Consider the following 18,241-nt stretch of genomic DNA (forward strand, 5'->3'; position numbering starts at 1 on the left):
AGCATTGTAAAAAGTCAAAATAAGTCACCAGCTGTAGGAGACTTCATCCTGATAATTACAAGTGTCAATAAATCCAGGTTAAAATTCTGTCAAGATTAACCTTTACCATGCAAGGAGCTAACTTTTTCTTCTTTTTTCCCCAGAAAGTATCCTTCTCTATGCAGAATTAGCTAGACATACAGGGCTGACTGCTTGTAAAAGTTATCAGCCCTGCCAAAAGTGCCAAAGACCTACTAGCCTTGAGAAAGTAATTTTAAATTAATTACTACCTATCTTCTAAATAAGGAAGATGGAACTAATTTGTTTCTACTATGTGTGTTATATCTAGAGTGCATATGCTTAATATTCTTTTCATTTTCACAATCTTTAACCTTTTACAATAACAAATAAGTGTAGATATTCTTTTATTTTGTTGTTCAACCGTTTTATTCATGGCATGTGTATGACCTTGTGCGCAGAAGCGCAAAATCGTCATCCTGTGTCTGGGACTCAGTTCTCATAACTTTGAGAATAATTATAAACAATTTTTAAAAATTTGACGAGGTCTGTCTGTTGGCTAGTACGAAAATAGATATCATTCATTTCAACTTTATTTAGCAGAAATTTTAACATGTCCAGTCGGGCGTCTATACCAAGAAATTTGTGGGCATGTGGCAAAATTTATGCATCTCGGGTGATTGGGCACATGGTTATTTAAAACACCACCCTGTTAACCTTGTAATTTATTATGCATATTCCCTAGTACTTTTCTCTGGATCTCACAAACTGCCCTGAACTTCCTTTACAACATACCATATCCCAAACGGTAATATCCAAACACCTTGTCAATTTGTTAAAGACAAAATCCTTAAAAAGCATAACAAAATACACTTAAGTTTTGTTTAAGGTGGGTCCTTAGTCCTGGACTTTAAGGGTTTAGGTAGCATTTTTTGTTTGGAATCAATAAATTAACATTCAGAGTAATGAAAAGAGGCAAATTAGTTAAGGATTTCCATATTAATTTTCATTACAGACACTACTGAAGTCATGTACCCCTATGTAGATTTTTATGAAATTCATTGGAAACAGTTATTTGTCGTTATTTTAAAATAAAAACAGCAAGAAAATTGTTTAATTGCATTTATTTATCAAGAAACATGTCAATAACTAAAACACATGTCATTTTCAATATGTTCATCAAGTTTTAGAATAAGTGCAGAATTATTGAATTAGCGTTATTCTCCAAAATGTAAAAAAACGAATAAATGTGGACACAATTTCCTTATAGCATGGTTTATATATCATTTTTTCTGTTTATATTAGTAGATGTACATCTATTATAGTTATTTATGAAAAAAATCCATACCTTTCCTTAATAATTTCAAATCTATAGCTTCTAGAGTATGTATACCCCCATAAAAAACCGAAGTCTGGCACCATACAGCTGAGCTATTCAAAATCACTCATGGATTAAAATTTTATGTAATTTCATGAAAAGACAGATAATGATTCCTTATCACCTTGGTAAAATGTTTGTGAAAAATAGAGGAAATCTATCGCATAATGGACTTTATAAATAATTTATTGAAAACGGAGTTATTGTCCCTGGATTCAATATTTTGAAACATATTGACTATTCAAATATAACTAAGACTTTTGAAATATTTTATCGCTGACAATTTTTTTTAAAAATAACTATTGAAAAAGACTCCAACAAAATTGATGTTCCAGTCATTAAATCTTTGACTTTGTAAAATCTTATGACGTCACGGGAGTGTGGAACTACGTTAAGGAAGTGAGCTTCTCAGCTTTTCAGGATTCTATAACTGTGTAGGTACTGGTCCAAGTTATTTCATTACTCCAAACATATTATACTGTATTACTTAATCCTATCCAGGTGAAAAATTTCATGTTGATTCAAATTTGAAAGGGTTTGGAAAGGACTATTAGCAAAAGGATTGTTTGATAAAAAATTCCTAACTCATCATGTTTTCACAGTTTTTATTTTTATCTAATATATCGTCATTATTTATACTCTAGGACACGTATCTAAATTTTGTAATTTATGATATAAGTAGAGACATGGAACTATGGTAATTGAAATGTTGTAAATTTCACTTTGGTCGATACATTTTCCCAAACAGAACAGATTCTTTAAAATATCTGATTAAGGCTTTGTAACATGTGCAATAATATGTTCTCTCAAATTCTAGATAATGAGTTTTTCTGTATATTAAAGTTGTATGCTCTGAATTTCAACAAATTTTTTCCACCTTGTAAAAACGCGAATTCATTGTTTTACAATCTTTCAGTCTTAAATAGACAGGTGTGTGTGAATTATATACATCATGTTGGGATTCCCCTGATGCTCATGTGGGGCTATTTATAGATGCCTAACAGACAATGTATAATTTGTTTGTACTGTTTGTTTTAAATAATTTTCTCCCTGTTTTCTTTTACATGCAAATGTTTTTAGCATGTAATTAAGGGAAAGTTAGTAACTTAAAAAAAGTAATGCAAATGCTTTAAAGTCTTTCTGTACAAAAATAAATGAACATCAGGACCCAGTTGCACAACCGTTAGTTAACATTAACAGACAGTTAACTTCCCATTAACTCTTACATTACATAGCATTAACTAGACATTTAACTTAACTCATCTTACATTTACATAGCGTTAACTTGACGTTTAACTTAACTCATCTTACATTTACATAGCGTTAACTAGACGTTAATTCTTACATTTACATAGCGTTAACTAGACATTAACTCTTACATTTACATAGCGTTAACTAGACGTTAACTCTTACATTTACATAGCGTTAACTAGATGTTAACTCTTACATTTACATAGCGTTAACTAGACATTAACTCTTACATTTACATAGCGTTAACTAGATGTTAACTCTTACATTTACATAGCGTTAACTAGATGTTAACTCTTACATTTACATAGCGTTAACTAGATGTTAACTCTTACATTTACATAGCGTTAACTAGATGTTAACTCTTACATTTACATAGCGTTAACTAGACATTAACTCTTACATTTACATAGCGTTAACTAGACGTTAACTCTTACATTTACATAGCGTTAACTAGACGTTAACTCTTACATTTACATAGTGTTAACTAGACATTAACTGTCCATGCAACTGGGCCCAGATCATAGAGCGAAGTTTCAAAAGCGTCATCATTTATTTCCAATTTACTTATATAAAGCTTTATATATATACATCTGTATTGTTTGTTTTTGTTTTTTTTTCAGGTTCATTGTATATACATAAATACAATTATACAAACAAACAAAAATGACATTGTGGAGAGTGAGTAGACAACAATGTTACATCGATGTACAATTTAGGTTGTTGGACAACATGAGGATAGATTTATTTGATGTAATAATTAATTTGTGTTGCTTATGTTGTGTTAACACCAACAGACAAACAGAGTCTATGTGAATAAATCTTGAGTAAATTTTAAGTGCAAAAAGGTCAAGCTTAACATACTATAGCTCAATGACAAGCTCGAAAGGACTAAAATAGGCTATGCCTGCTGTCCAATCACATTCACTTTTTGTGAATGAAATAATTATGAATTAAAAAAAAATAACAAGCACTATGACCCCAGTTTTTCCTTTTGATTACCTGATTTTCCCCAATCAAAAATATACTTCCGAATGAATTGACAATACTTTAAAAGTCAGGAGAAAACCTCTTTAAAACTCTTGTACACATGTGACTCATAATTACATTGACACATTTAGCTTTGATAACTAATAGGAACCAAAAATATGAATAACATCCTTGTAAATGCTAATGAAATCACATGTTAAAGGTCCTCCAACTCTTGTATGCCTCAAATCTAAGTATTTCTCTTCCTTTATCTCAAGAAAATCAAGATGTAACTAGATTAACATTTCTTCAACTGTCATTAAATTTGATCATAATATAGGAAGTGTAATCTTTATGCAAGGTACCGTTATTGCAAGTTTGATATAAATAAATTGGTTGAGACAGATTATAAAGCAATGAGCACACAAATTAATGTATCCCTGCTACATCGCTGTTGCAAACTTACATGGAGATAAAAAAAAAATCACTGAATATGAGACACAAACTTATTGATACCAAAGTCTTGTAAAATGATTGATCTACCTTTCAGCAGGATTCTCAAACTCTGAGCTGCTGCAGTCACTCTCTGATGAACTTGTGTTCTGTTCTTGGCCATTGGTGCCATCCACTCCTGAAAACACAGACCACAAACTTACAAAAACCTTCATTACAGCCACTATAGCAATTGTTTTCACTGATCTCAAAATCTGTATCATCACATGATCACTATATCAAATGCAGGGACCACCCTTATTTTTAAGTGAGTGAATTTCACTCACCATGCTCACTATTACCCTTTTAAATGCAAATAGGTGAATCTAAAATGATCTTGATGAGAGTCAAGACCCATGTCAAGTCAACTTTTGGGTCAAATGTAATGGCACAATACTAAACTATGACAATGATTTTTCTCCCAGTGGCCTTGATATTATTCAAATATTCTTGATGTAGGATCCTGACATGCACAGGTCAAAAGCAAACTTTGTGTAACAAAAGACAGTGATTGGACAATACATTTCATACTCCTCATTCATAGCATATTATGATCAAATCACAATTACTGAACTTCTTTTGTAACCTTCATTTTATCTGAATACCTGGTATATAACGCACCCTTGGGTCGTAAACAAACTTTCTGTCAAGTATTACCTTTTTTACAAATTCATTTCCCAGACACAAATTTTAAAAATGTTATTATTTTGACCTGTCCAATGTCCTTGGGCTAGGGTCAGGACACACCTTCAGTCCCTTATAAACAATTGTCCAGCGTGAACAAATAATATTGCTTTGTTATAATGAAGGCCTAGCTGACACTTGACAAAATATTGTTCAGACTGACAAAATCCTCATCATCACATGAACTCACTAGTAAAGCTTATATTAGGTCGATCTTGTTTCTACAAAAACAAGTCTTGGAGGCCCATGGACCATATCACTCACTTGATTCACCTTGACCCATATCTAAAGATTTTCCCTATATCTTAGCATGTAAAACTTTGATCCCTATTGTGATCCTAACCTACTCCCAGGGGCCATGATTATTACAAACTTGAATCGATCTGCACTACGTCAAGAAAATATCATGTAAATGTAAACTTCTCTGGCCAAATGGTTCTTGAAGAATTTTAAGGATTTTCTTTATAGTTGTATGTGAAACTTATCATCTATTGTGGGCCCACCCTTCCTGGAATTTGAACTATGTCTGGAAGCTTTCAAGTAAATGTAAACTTGGCCCAGTGATTCTTGAGAAGAATTTTTTTTAACGATTTTCCATATATATAATTGTATGTAAAACTTTGATCACCTATTGTGGCCCAAACCTACTTCCTGGGGCCATGATTTTTACAAACTTGAATCTGCACTATGTCAGGAAGCTTTCATGTACATTTGTACTTTTCTGGCCCAATGGTTTTCCCTATAAATTTGTATGTAAAACTTTGATCCCCTATTGTGGGCCCATCCTACCCCAGGAGTCATGATTTTAATAAATTTGAATCTGTCCTTCGTCAGAAAGTTTTCATGTAAATTTGTACTTTCCTGGCACAATGGTTCTTGAGAAGATTTTTAAAGATTTTACCTATATATATTTGTATGTAAAATTTTTGATCCCCTATTGTGACCCCAATCTACCCTCAGGGGGGGGGGGGGGGGGGTCATGATTTTAACAAACTTGAATCTGCACTATGTCAGGAAGCTTTCATGAAAATTTCAGCTCTTCCTGGCCCAGTGGTTCTTAGAAAATAGAAATTGAAGGAGTAAAGTCATTTTCTATAAATTTGTAAATTCATTTTAAAAGTGAGTAATTTGAAAATGGGGGAAGTTGTCCATCATTCATCAATGGCTCTTCTGCATAATTCATAAAATATATGATAATTTTCATACAATTTAATTATTAAATAATTAGTTATAAACCATGTAATTAATTAAATGCTCAATTAGTTACCATGGTTGCATGTATTTTCAGTCATTTTCCACTTACAATATAATTCATTGTGACCCATAATTAAGACACCTACCAATATAAATATTGACAATGATTTCTTAATTGAATTGAGCCACTCAATTTAGTCCTGGTAGCAACAGGGGAGGATAAAAAGTACACTTATTATAATCTGCTATCAAAGGAAACAAGATTTGCAAATTTGGTTAACTTTAAGACACCAATTAAACAATTTAGGTGTTCCCTTTCATTCATTTATTCATACTTTATTTCCTCCCTTAGGAGATTATGGAGAAAATACATTTACATCAATATAATTACAAATACATGTACATACAAAGAGAGAAAGGAAGGAGAAAAACACATTATGTACACAATATAACCAAAAAAAACCCAAAAACCAGAATAGGATATTCTTAGTTGTACACCTCAATAGATGAGTACATATGATAGCAGCTGTCCCTTTTAAAGCCAAAGCATATTTAATATAGATATAATTACTGGAGTGAGTATCTGTAGTATAGGGCTGAAGTGCTGCGCACCAATTTAAAGTTCAACAGATGGAATGATGTGGCGTCCATCTTATTTAAGGTGTAGATATTTGGCCACCAAAAAGAACAAGGTACCATTCAAATTCCGAATTTTATCTTGGATTTAATATCAATTAGCATTCATTTGTCTATTGAATTAAAAATAGTATGTTTTAACTCTGTGAACTATGTACATGTATGTACATGTACCATATACACATAAATTGTCTTATGTACATGTACCATATACACATAAATTTTGTCTTTAACAGTTTCAGTAATTTAGATTGATAGTTAATAAACAACTGAGTGATTGCTTTACCACTAGCATTCAATTCTCTCTCTCATATACACAGATATTTAAGATTGTGCAAGCAAGCATGACATTGATCAAAAAGATTCAGGAAGTAAAACTACACTGCACTGCTCCACCTGATCAGAATGTTTTACTACTGCAGGTTATGGAAATAATAACAACGCCAGGAAATGAATGGGTCTATAAAGGAGGAAGTATCACGGAAGCAGGGAAAAAAGATACTCAAACATGATTACAATTTGTTTAAGTTTTTAAGTTGGTGGAACTTGAAGAGATTTAACCAAATGCATTCAGATACAAGGGTTTGGAAGCATTTCAAAATAGTAAATTGATACATATATAAATTATACATCAATATGCTTTCATAATATTTCAACAATACAAATTAGGGCAAAAGATTTTCAAAAGGTTTATTCCCCAAGATTTTTAACCCCATATATGGTCTTATTGTGACCCACAGGGACACCTATTTTAAACAAAACTAAATCAATGATACATAAATATGATTGCCAATTGTTTCAAATGATAAATTGTAGTCATGTTCACATGAACACATGTTTTTATTACTTTAAAAAAATCCAAACTATTAAAGCTTTAAACTATCACCACGACCCATACTAAACTTTAAAGCTTTAATTTGAAAAAAATATATATGAATCTATGCTACATAAAGACAAGCTGTTTTGGGGAACCAAAGATTTTAAGTGAATTTTCTACCACATATTCATATATAAAACTTTCACACTCAATCATAAACCTTAAACTTTGACCCTGGAGGTTATGAATGATTTGAAAAAAAATTGTATCTACATTTAATAAGAAAGTTGTTGTAGATAAATCTTGTATTCTATAGCCTTGTAGTTTTTTTTGGGGGGGGGGGGGGGGGGGTTGGAGTTGTTTTTTTTAGGGGGGGGGGTCATTTCTTTTAATACTATTTCCCAATTATTTCTTTTTGGAAGAGAACCTTCATTTTAACATTTCATTGAATCTCCATTACCCAAAAATGCTTGTTAAAGAAAAATAAAGAAAAAGAAAATATATGCAAATTTAAATTACAAAGAAACAACATCTTGGGTCAGAAAAGCTTACTTCAACCTATATGGCTAATAAGAGGAGCTTATTACATTCTTTGCATTAAGTTAGAAATTTCTACAAAAACATATATTATATTCCTGTGACATTTAACTTTTTTCAAATGATCATCCATTATACTATAATAAGTCACTGTTTGGGTAAGTATTTATAATCTTTAACATTACAATGTTACAGTATGAACAACTTTGTAAACTACCAGTTCTGTGTAACATTTACTGTGCCCAATGATTTTTATGTCATAAAAACAACAAATGTATATCTAGTATAATTAAGAGACATTTTCTAAGAAAACATTGTCAAACAAGCAATTAGCATTTGAAAAATTCAAAAGATGAAGATATTACCTCTGCTTGTGCATGTCCAATCAGGGGTATGTTCAACAATATCCATTTATCTGCACTATCAATAACACTTTCACTCCAATTCTGATTCAAGAACATGTATGCATGAACATTTAAAGGCAACTCTTTCCAGAGTCATCTCCCATTGGCTCCCTTTCATACCCAATGACTGTCCTTGAAGCATGAAAATCACTCAACCATGACACAAATAATAACACCCATAAATCAAAGACCAAAGTGTTTTCAAACTGTGATTTTATCAAAGTAGAATCAAGCCATACTGCCCTGTAGTAATCCTTATCTTTTAATAGGCAGTCATTATGTAAGCCTAAAGGGCTTCCACAGGTTTTGACATATAGTAAAAATCTATTGTATAGGGGTATACAGAAACAAATGAAATTCCTCACCCATAAAATTGTCAATTTTACTTTTAAACTTCAAAGATTTTAGTGCAAGCCTGCAAGTTTAATCAAAATTAGATTTCAAAAAATTAAGTGATGGTAGAGATCTACCCAAGTAATAATATTCAATTATAAATTTCCAAAAATGTTTGTTTTTCAGATAAAAATTTGAAATGAGCATAAAATAATCCTTACCCAACCAAATTATTGAAATAATAGATATTCCAATGGACTGAAAAAATGTTTATTTATAAAATTATCATATGCAACCATTTGCATCTTGAAAACAAAATTCAGTCATAAAATTTACATTCTATGTACAAAAATGCTAATATGCTGCTATAAAAATTATTTAAAACTCATACTAGGAGTATTTTCAAGCCCATACAGCTGGATTTATTTGAAATCAATTTTTGAGGTAAATTGAGAGAGCCCTACTACATGTACATGTATAAAATCATTGTACAAAAGGGCAAACCAACAAACAAATGAAGGTACAAATTTACAAACAGTGAAAAAGCATGATACTATATGGTCTGTTCCATAATCCTAATCTCCAGAAAACAGGTAAACATGTAGAATAAGCCAGGTGAGAAGTGGAGAAACAATATCAAAGGCTTAAGACCTTCCATTCAGGTGTCTCCATTCAGCTCATGTCCTGTATGTTTTTACAACATCTTTAACATTAAACTTTGTAGAGGATAAGAATTTTATTGAATGGGTACAATAAAAAATCAAGCGAAACACTGAAATATTGAAGAAAAAAAATATTTTCTGTAAATAATCAAATATTTATAAATTGTTTAAAAATTGTGGTATAGAGTAATAACTCCCAATGATTTCCCAGATATCAAAATTAATCATATATATCTATATATATTATATTAATTTCCCTGATATCAACAATTGAATCATATATATATTTATGAAGTACCAGGTTTTTGAAACTGTTTAAATCAAAATGGGTTTTTGTGTATTCTAATGATACTCTTACAAAATGTGTGATTTTCTGATGCTGATGTATACATATATTTTGCTTTGAGCATATCTGACATCTTTAAAAAAGTGGTATGTTTTTGTGTTTTCTTTAAACTATATTCTGTGGAAATTAATACCATTTACCTATGAAAGTGCAGGTATGGACCTTGCACCTTCTATGCTCTAACTATATCACTGTTGATGACTATATTTTATGAAGAATTTATTGATTTCAGGAGATTACTATCCTGTCATTTTCAATAATGAGACATAACAGGTAACCTTAAAGAACCTGTCAACAGAGAACTACACACAAGAGGCAATAAACAGACCTAATCCACACAGATCTGTGTATATCAAGTCTCAGAACCATGGCAGGACTCCATCTCCCTGATCAGCATTCCTCACACTCACACCCCACAGGATAACTGACCTCATTACATTACAACTGACTACCATCAAAACTGTGGTTGTGAGGACAAATAGCAAGCATGTGATCAGCTGTCAAGTATTATTTGTACCTCACATGCACAGCATAACAACTAAATCTAGAGTAATCATAGTGCATGTTCATTAAGGATGTGCATTATTTCAGTACCACTACACAGGTGTTATGAAAATACAGGTTGTATTTTCCCTTCCTCATGGAAGAATTTTTACCCAATGACATTCAAATTCCAGAAATACCAACAAGATCTGACTACTTTCGATTAACTGTAGTAGTGGCTATCTCATTGCTAAGCTTACCATCATGTTGTTCCAGCGTCTTCAGTTTGTGACATAATTCCTCCACAAGTTTCTCTATATCATTGTCCTGTAGAAAAAAGAACCCAAGATCAATACACAACAGCAACAAAAATTTACATTTATTTCTGTCACAGCTTGGATAAGAAGTCATAATACACATTAAACACTCATACCTTTGAATTTCCTCAGCATTTAGGACAATTAATAGGAAAGATTCACCTCATGTTTTGACACCTACCAAAGTGCATTTTTTTTCTCCAGCAAGTCAACAATGGACACATTGGCTTTTAGCCAAGAACTGGTGTAGCTATATGTACAGAAAGCAGAGAGAATTTCTAGTCAGGAGTGGTTATAATTAAGCATATTGAAGTTGGTATTCACAACACTGAAACCAACATCTTTACCTGATTGGAAAGAATCTATATTAAAACTCTACTTGTAGAACCTACAGAAATTAGCAAGTTTAGGTCACTGCTCTACAAATCTGGTCTGAAAAGGTCAAGGATGAATTCTTTTCTTTCTAGTAGTACAAAGTCGTACCTCCCATATAAATAATAAAAGTATTGTCAAGGGTACAAACTATGTCCATCATCTACGAATGTGACCAATGACAGTGATATGAATCATTGTATTTTTGTGTAGTCTTTTTTTTTTCACCCTATATATTAAATAATTTTATATATGAAAATCAGAGTAACAAATTAGTAACACTAAACCTGTCTTAATGGGATTTATGCCCATCTCAGCCATGCCCATTCAAACTGGTTCATTACCTTTCTAAATATTCATTTGAATTTCTATAGTCAAGCATATAAAGCAATGTCATTAAAAATCAATGAATTCTGATGATTTTCATTTAAAAGACTTCGTCTTTTTTCATCAACTTTTCTGCTCCAAAGATATCGACTTTATCAAGTTGAAAGATTGGAAAATCAAGATCCTTTCCTGGTCATGCAAGGTTCTTAAATATTTAACAGGCAATGCTAATAAAAGACCTTTACACAACTCAAAGTTAAACAATATAATTCACTTATGATTTAACAGAAAATTCAGTTTTCATTATTCAAATGATCTTGGGATAGGAAAATGCTACACCATCATATCATCAAAAACCTTTGTCAAGTACAAAATCTCTAATACTAACAGGATTATTAAAATCAAATATTGAAATCTAGACTGTCTTTACTGCATCCAAACCAAACAAATCAAACTGAACACATTAAATACACAGGTTTACCCTGTATTTCCACAAAATACTCGGGAAAAGAAATTAGTGGTACCAGAAACTGTAAATCTTCTGAACCTTGTGCTATATATGATCACTCAATACCAATTTTGATGAAAATTGTCTGAAAACACAGGGAATTCCAAAAGACTACACATTAACAAGATTTTATACCTTATCTGATACATCTGCAGAAATGACACCGAAGCATTGAATATAATGCATAAATCATGAGGTCCTGCAAATATCAAGAAGGCTAGTGTCTTCATATTATATGTGTATTATTTGTTAGGTAATTCCTCGTTCATAAAACTTTTTGAAGGTGAAAAGATTACTTGGACAGGATTTTCACTTTATATGGACAATTTTTTGGGTATATCTGTCAGTTCAAATTACCAACAGTCCCACAGTAAAGTTACTGCAGAAGACTCCTCCAAATGTGATGCTGGTTTAAAATGATTACAGGTATGTGGTTTATAAGATTTTTTGTTTCAAAACACTTCTTAATCATTGTAAATTTACATAATGGTTACGATGCCCCAAGATGCAAAACTCCTACAATATGATGTCAAAATACAGTCCATATTTTACAGCATACCTGTAATATGCTGTCATCAAAGATGTAAAGCATTTAATTACCTGTCAGGTAGACAATAGCCAGCAGAACCTGAAAGCTGCTTTATTTTTTTTTTACTTCACACATTTAATTTGCTGCCATCTGGGGTGTGAAACACCAAATTTTCTGTTGTGTATACAAAAAGTGAAGTAATGCTTCAATGAACTGAGACACAAAGTCACCTGGACCAGGTATTTCTGTCAATGTTTTTCACACCCCTATTTGGACATGTGGAAAGCTCTAATTAGGAGTTGTGGACAGTAAGGGACCAAAAGACTTTGAAATTGTCATTGTAATTGTAAAGAATTTGGGATTAGTACACACTCCCATGCACTGAGAGAAAGCTGTCTGGGCCTTATAATACACTGTCATTATCTTGTTCAATTAATAATAACAGTTAGATAGAATTATTGGCTAATGTTTAGTTTAGTGTACATGCTGATGAACTGACCAGTGATTTGTTCTGTTTCATCTTTTATTTATGTGTCAGTTGCAGGAGAATACAAAACACTTTTAACATTTTATTTCATAAATTCAAATAAAAAAAACATACCTACCTACAAGAGAATGTAAACAAATTAGACACAGTGTGGCCAATTATTTTTTTTTTTTTTGATAAAAAAGTTATTCATCATAGATACCAATTCTTTATTACAATGAAATGCTTAATGTGATGAAATAGCATGGAATTCTACTGTACAGTCTAGATTATGTTTGATTTAGTCCTTCTTACCTCATCTGACACAGCCTGCAAACATTCAATTGCTGCAGATTTTTTCCTCTCCTCAGAGTTAATTTTTTTCTTGTCATATCTGCCAGGTTTGCATTGATGCTTTTTGTCAGCTTTGGAATCGAAAAAGAGGTCTACATAGTCCTGAATTTCCTCATCATCTTGTTGGAGAAGGTGAATTACGTGTCTGGAATAAATAACCGAGTCGATGCCACGAATTTCCAACTGGTGACCAAACCATTTCTGAACTGGCGACGGCAGTCGCGCAGTTTCCATGAACAGCTTATGTTCAGAAAACTTCATGGAAACTGCTCAGTACTGCTTCTTTGCCAAACTGGGGCCCATACAGTCAAACCAGAGGGACAGACAAAGAGAGGGGTAGTTCTGTGGGAACAACATAGCCGTGGTCGTTATGAGGAAGACAAACAGATGCTTAAATAAGCTTTACATGAACATATTTCTCTCTTGGTAGGTAACTCGTCATCTCTCTTCTATACACATCCATTGTGTTCCTGCCAAAGCAAGAAAACAAAATTAGAAGACTGAACAATATATAATGAAGGCGGACTAATTTTTGTTGTTATAATGGTATGGACAGATTGAAAACTTTCAATTTATCAAGGAAAAGGAACTAGATCCAGAATATCAACTCTTTAACCAGGTATTCAAACCCTCCAACATGTAAATAAGTGAATCTATATTCATAGCCAGTGCTTTGTCAACTCTTAACCCAGAAGTTTCTTAATATTATTACACTGCCAGTTTTATCCTGCAATTCAACAATATTATACGTAATGCAGCTAAGTAATTATCATAACGGAATAAAAGTGAAAGCTTGAAAGTGTAGTGGACTGATGCTTATCTGTTTTTTATCTAAAGTCGGAAATATTTACAGTGAACAAGTAACATGAGCTAAAAGGCTCTTTAACTGACTATATAGCATACAACACATAGCACAAATGATATGCATGCACATGCAGTCACAAATTATTAAATAAAAACAAAAACATATACATGTATCATGACATCACACTTGACTTCATACATACATATACAGGGACTATATAAACCAAAAACACATACATACATACAGAGAATCAGGGATGAGATACACAGCACTAATAGTTAGGAAACGTAAAACATGCATAGATATATAAATAGGGACACTTATATAAAAACACAGGTACAAACAGAAGAATCGGGTAAGAAGGCAGTAAGATACACAGCACTAATACAGTTAGGAAAAGTAAAATGAAAGCAGGTAACAATTTTAATAGTTTAGATTGAAAATTTAAGATTTAGGCAGGAGAGGCTGAAGTCTGCATGAGCTAGAGTTACAATTTACTTGAACTTCCCCACACCAATTTAGGATATAATTTAAAAGATTGACTTTATGATGAGAATATATAGCATAGGTTTTTATCAAATCAAGTTAGGTATCTATAGACTAATAAAAATCAATATAACTGATCACTTTTTTCTTCTTAACACATTGGAAAATTTTACAAGTGACATAACTGATGGTAAATCATTGCATAATTCCCATCGCTGTTTGTAGTAAATCTAATTCTACTCTACGAGATGAAAGACTTCTAAGAAACTTCATACTAGAAGTTAAAATTTGCTAGTACTACTTTAACAAAAGTGAATTTCGATACCTGATTAGCAAGCACTAATGGCATAATCATATGACATACATACTTTTAAAAATTGTCAAATGAAGTTACACTTTTTCAACTTATGGCACTAAAATTGGAGTCTTTAAAGATGTAAAAGTAATGTACAATGCATAAATTACATTTCCATCAGCATCTATAATATATACGAATGTGCAATTATACATCATCATAATTGCTTCATTTCGAAAAGTATAAATTCCTGCAATACCAGGGTTCAACACCAGCTAACAGATCAGACTTACTAACTTACTAGATCAGAGGGGCCACTAGCTTAAAAATTGTACTAGAATTGACCTCAACATCACTACTGTCTAGACCTGACCTCTTATATATCACAGGTTTCTTTTATCTCTCAGTGTCAAAAATATTACGCATTGAAAAATTATTATGAATATTATTCCGTCATCAGAATGCATATTTCCCTTGAGAAATAATTAGAGATGATGTTCAGCATAAAACAGGTTTAACACATGAAAATGAGTTACATTGTATTCATTTGGATTGTTACACATACTCTTCTTTCTTGGTTTAATATAGCATTTGTTCATCCATGATTACACAAAATAACATAAAAGTAGTCTTCATTGCGACCCTGCATTAAAGATGTTTGCTACACCAAAAAAATGTAATACCCATGGATGAAAAGTGGAGAAACTGTCCAACAATATTTTGAAATTGAAAACTTTCAAATTTACTTTACTTGGTCTAAAAATGCAGTTTTAGTAGAAACCAAACTGGGAAAAAAATTAAAATCCCTGCTAGACTCGAACCCGACGATCTACAATTCAGTAGTTGATGTGCTAAACGACTGAGCTAGTCAGCTAGGCAATGACATTTGAAATGAATAGACAAGTATTGCTGATATCTATATAATTTTCATTCATGTTTTAAAAGAAAGTCAGCCATTATGAAAATGTAGAGTACTACGGAAGCATATTAGGGCCACAGCAGTACCTTTTTTTAGTTTGTTATAACAGATTACTAATTTGTTATAACAGATTATTAATCTGTTATAACAAATTAGTAATTTGTTTTAACAAATTATCAATCTGTTATAACAAATTATTAATCTGTTATAACAAATTATTAATCTGTTATAATAGATTATCAATATCAACGACAAGACTATATAATAGACAATCGTGAATTTTCTCTCCATAGTCTCCACATATCAAAGGTCTATGTCAAAAGACAAACAAGCTATGACCCGGACAAACTTAGTATGAGAATCGGAAGAAGATGAAGAAGAATTCATACTAAAACAATATGTCCCCTTTCTGGGAAGGGGGGGTATATTTATATTCATAAATATTTTTAAAGAAAAAATGTGAAATACCACCGGTACAAAAACTTTTCAATCAAGAACATGCATACATTTTCAAAATGGGTTTCCTGCAAACTGAAAGTTATGTGCTCAATATCAGATCTAGCACCATGTATTAGAAGGCTTTTTAAGTTACAATTATTCACAGTTGTAACTAAAGTGGCAATAAAGCAAAACAAAAGGTTCATGGGCCTTAAAGATCGCCTGGGTCTGAGCTAATCTGCAAAAGCTAAATAGAATATGAATAGAAATTACATTTATGTAGCTTAGATATGCAACCAGGAAAATTAGTATCGATTTCATAGCCCTTTGCAGTAGTGATACTTTTAACTATTGCTCAGGTTACCAATAAAGCATGTGGGCCTCTTGTTAAATTAATGATTTTAAATAGCAATTTAGTAACTTGAAATAACAAATTGATAATCTGTTATAACAAATTAGCAATTTGAAATAACAAATTGATAATTTGTTATAACAGATTGATAATTTGTTATAACAGATTAGTAATTTGTTATAACAGATTAGTAATTTGTTATAACAGATTAGTAATCTGTTATAACAGATTAGTAATCTGTTATAACAAATTAATAATCTGTTATAACAAATTACTAATTTGTTATCACAAACTAAAAAAAGATACTGCTGCGGTCCTAATATGCTTCCGTAGAGTACATTCTTAAAACATGTTATGTCTTTTGATTTCTTTTCTGTACCTTTATCTCCCCTTTTACCAAAGAAACCACTTTGGACTAAAGTCAATAAACAAATCAACATCAGAAATTAAAAATCTAAATTGCAAGTGAAAGAGATTAAAGGAAGAGTACCACAAACAATACAACATACACCCGTCAGACCTTCAGTGCAACACCAATCAAGTTGAAATGCAAACTGATTTATATTCCTCAGAGAGGAACCGTGTGAATAAATTTCAGGATAATATCTTTATCCGTAACGAAAACAAGATTTTTTCTACTATCAAAGTGATTCTCTCACTGGAGTTGGTCAGACATGTCTTAGCGTCGAACCCTGATTTAATAAATATATTCCTTTTAAATCGATTTGCCATGTTGGGTTGCTCAGTAAGTTGACCTGTTGGCTGCTGACCTGTAGTCCATGCATTCGAGTTTAGCAGGGGTTTCAATTTTTTTTTTTCCAGATTACTTAAACTGTATTTTTTAACTAGGCCCAAAATAAGGTAACTATGAAATTTTTCAATTTCAATATATTATTGTACATATTCTCCACTTTCCACCCTATCAGATTTCTTCTGTGTGTTTTTCATCCTTAAGGGGTATATTATGTAATTGCCCTATTTTCTGAACTTTCCTCTTATGATAATATCTACCACTTGTAAGAGTTTCTTCCCTTTACATCAGAAAGTCCATGACGCAAATGCATGTTCAACTGTTTATTTACAAATACTTGGAAATTTTGATGAATGGCACAACTGTAGAGTAACTATTATATATATACCATTTTATGTTCGTTCACGACATCATATCAAATTATATAGATACAATAGCTCGATACGCCTTATTATACAGATATAATAGGAGGACATCCTTGTTGACACCGCCTCCATGACACATGTAACGACATCAATTCCATGTTTTAGTAACATTTCCTGATATCTAGTATAGACTTAACCCTAGTTCTTACTTTTTGCTACTGTTACAATCTCTGAAGGGTTAAATTTAAACAAAATTAATGACTTACCCCGGAACTGAAGGACGAAGGGGTACCTATCTACTACATTCAGTCATTGATGGACAGTTCTCCGCATGTGAACCTTTCTTGATGCGAATACTGTTTCCACACTGCAGAACTACATCACTGAACTATCTATGTTATAGACATGGAGGGAAAACTTAAGAAAAATAAGACAACACTAAATATTACCCCAGAGGAAACGTTAGTTGTTCCTCTAGGTTTTCGCCGGATATTCTTGCGCTTAAAGTAAACCTCTTAGAATATTAGATTAATCGTGAATTTTCTACAGTGAGTACATATTATTTTAAATGATGACTATCATCTTTTATTTTTGTAATGGTGTGTATAATAAATATGCCGATTTTCAAGGATAAGACTTCATACTCATTATTTACAATGTTAGGACTACTTTCATATTTTTTTTCTGCTTGAGCAGACACAGGCTCGCACCGACTGCGTGGCAACGGCATTTGCCCGCGAACTGCGAACGCAAACCTTCCCTCGGATTTTGATGGAA

At 32.1% G+C, this 18,241-nt stretch overlaps 1 protein-coding gene across 8 annotated transcripts in view; it reads right to left on the minus strand.

Annotated features, from left to right (window-relative positions):
* The window catches only part of LOC125658490 (uncharacterized), a 29,774-nt gene extending 11,788 nt beyond the window's left edge, over positions 1-17,986 (minus strand). For 5 of the 8 annotated variants that reach the window (XM_056148391.1, XM_056148388.1, XM_056148389.1 and 2 more), the window contains exons 1-4: positions 17,731-17,958; positions 13,015-13,523; positions 10,441-10,507; positions 4,136-4,223 (exon numbers count right to left, since the gene is read on the minus strand). In XM_056148391.1, coding sequence (XP_056004366.1) covers positions 4,136-4,223; positions 10,441-10,507; positions 13,015-13,314 — 455 coding nt within the window. In that variant the 5' untranslated portion in view covers positions 13,315-13,523; positions 17,731-17,958. Of the gene's footprint in view, positions 1-4,135; positions 4,224-10,440; positions 10,508-10,613; positions 10,746-13,014; positions 13,524-17,730 lie in introns of those variants that run through there. The other 3 variants (XM_056148385.1, XM_056148384.1, XM_056148392.1) reach the window with 2 other exon arrangements.
* Positions 17,987-18,241: the final 255 nt, after the last annotated feature.

Source organism: Ostrea edulis, chromosome 9, assembly GCF_947568905.1.
Source record: "Ostrea edulis chromosome 9, xbOstEdul1.1, whole genome shotgun sequence".
In the NCBI taxonomy this organism is placed as follows: Eukaryota; Metazoa; Mollusca; class Bivalvia; order Ostreida; family Ostreidae; genus Ostrea; species Ostrea edulis.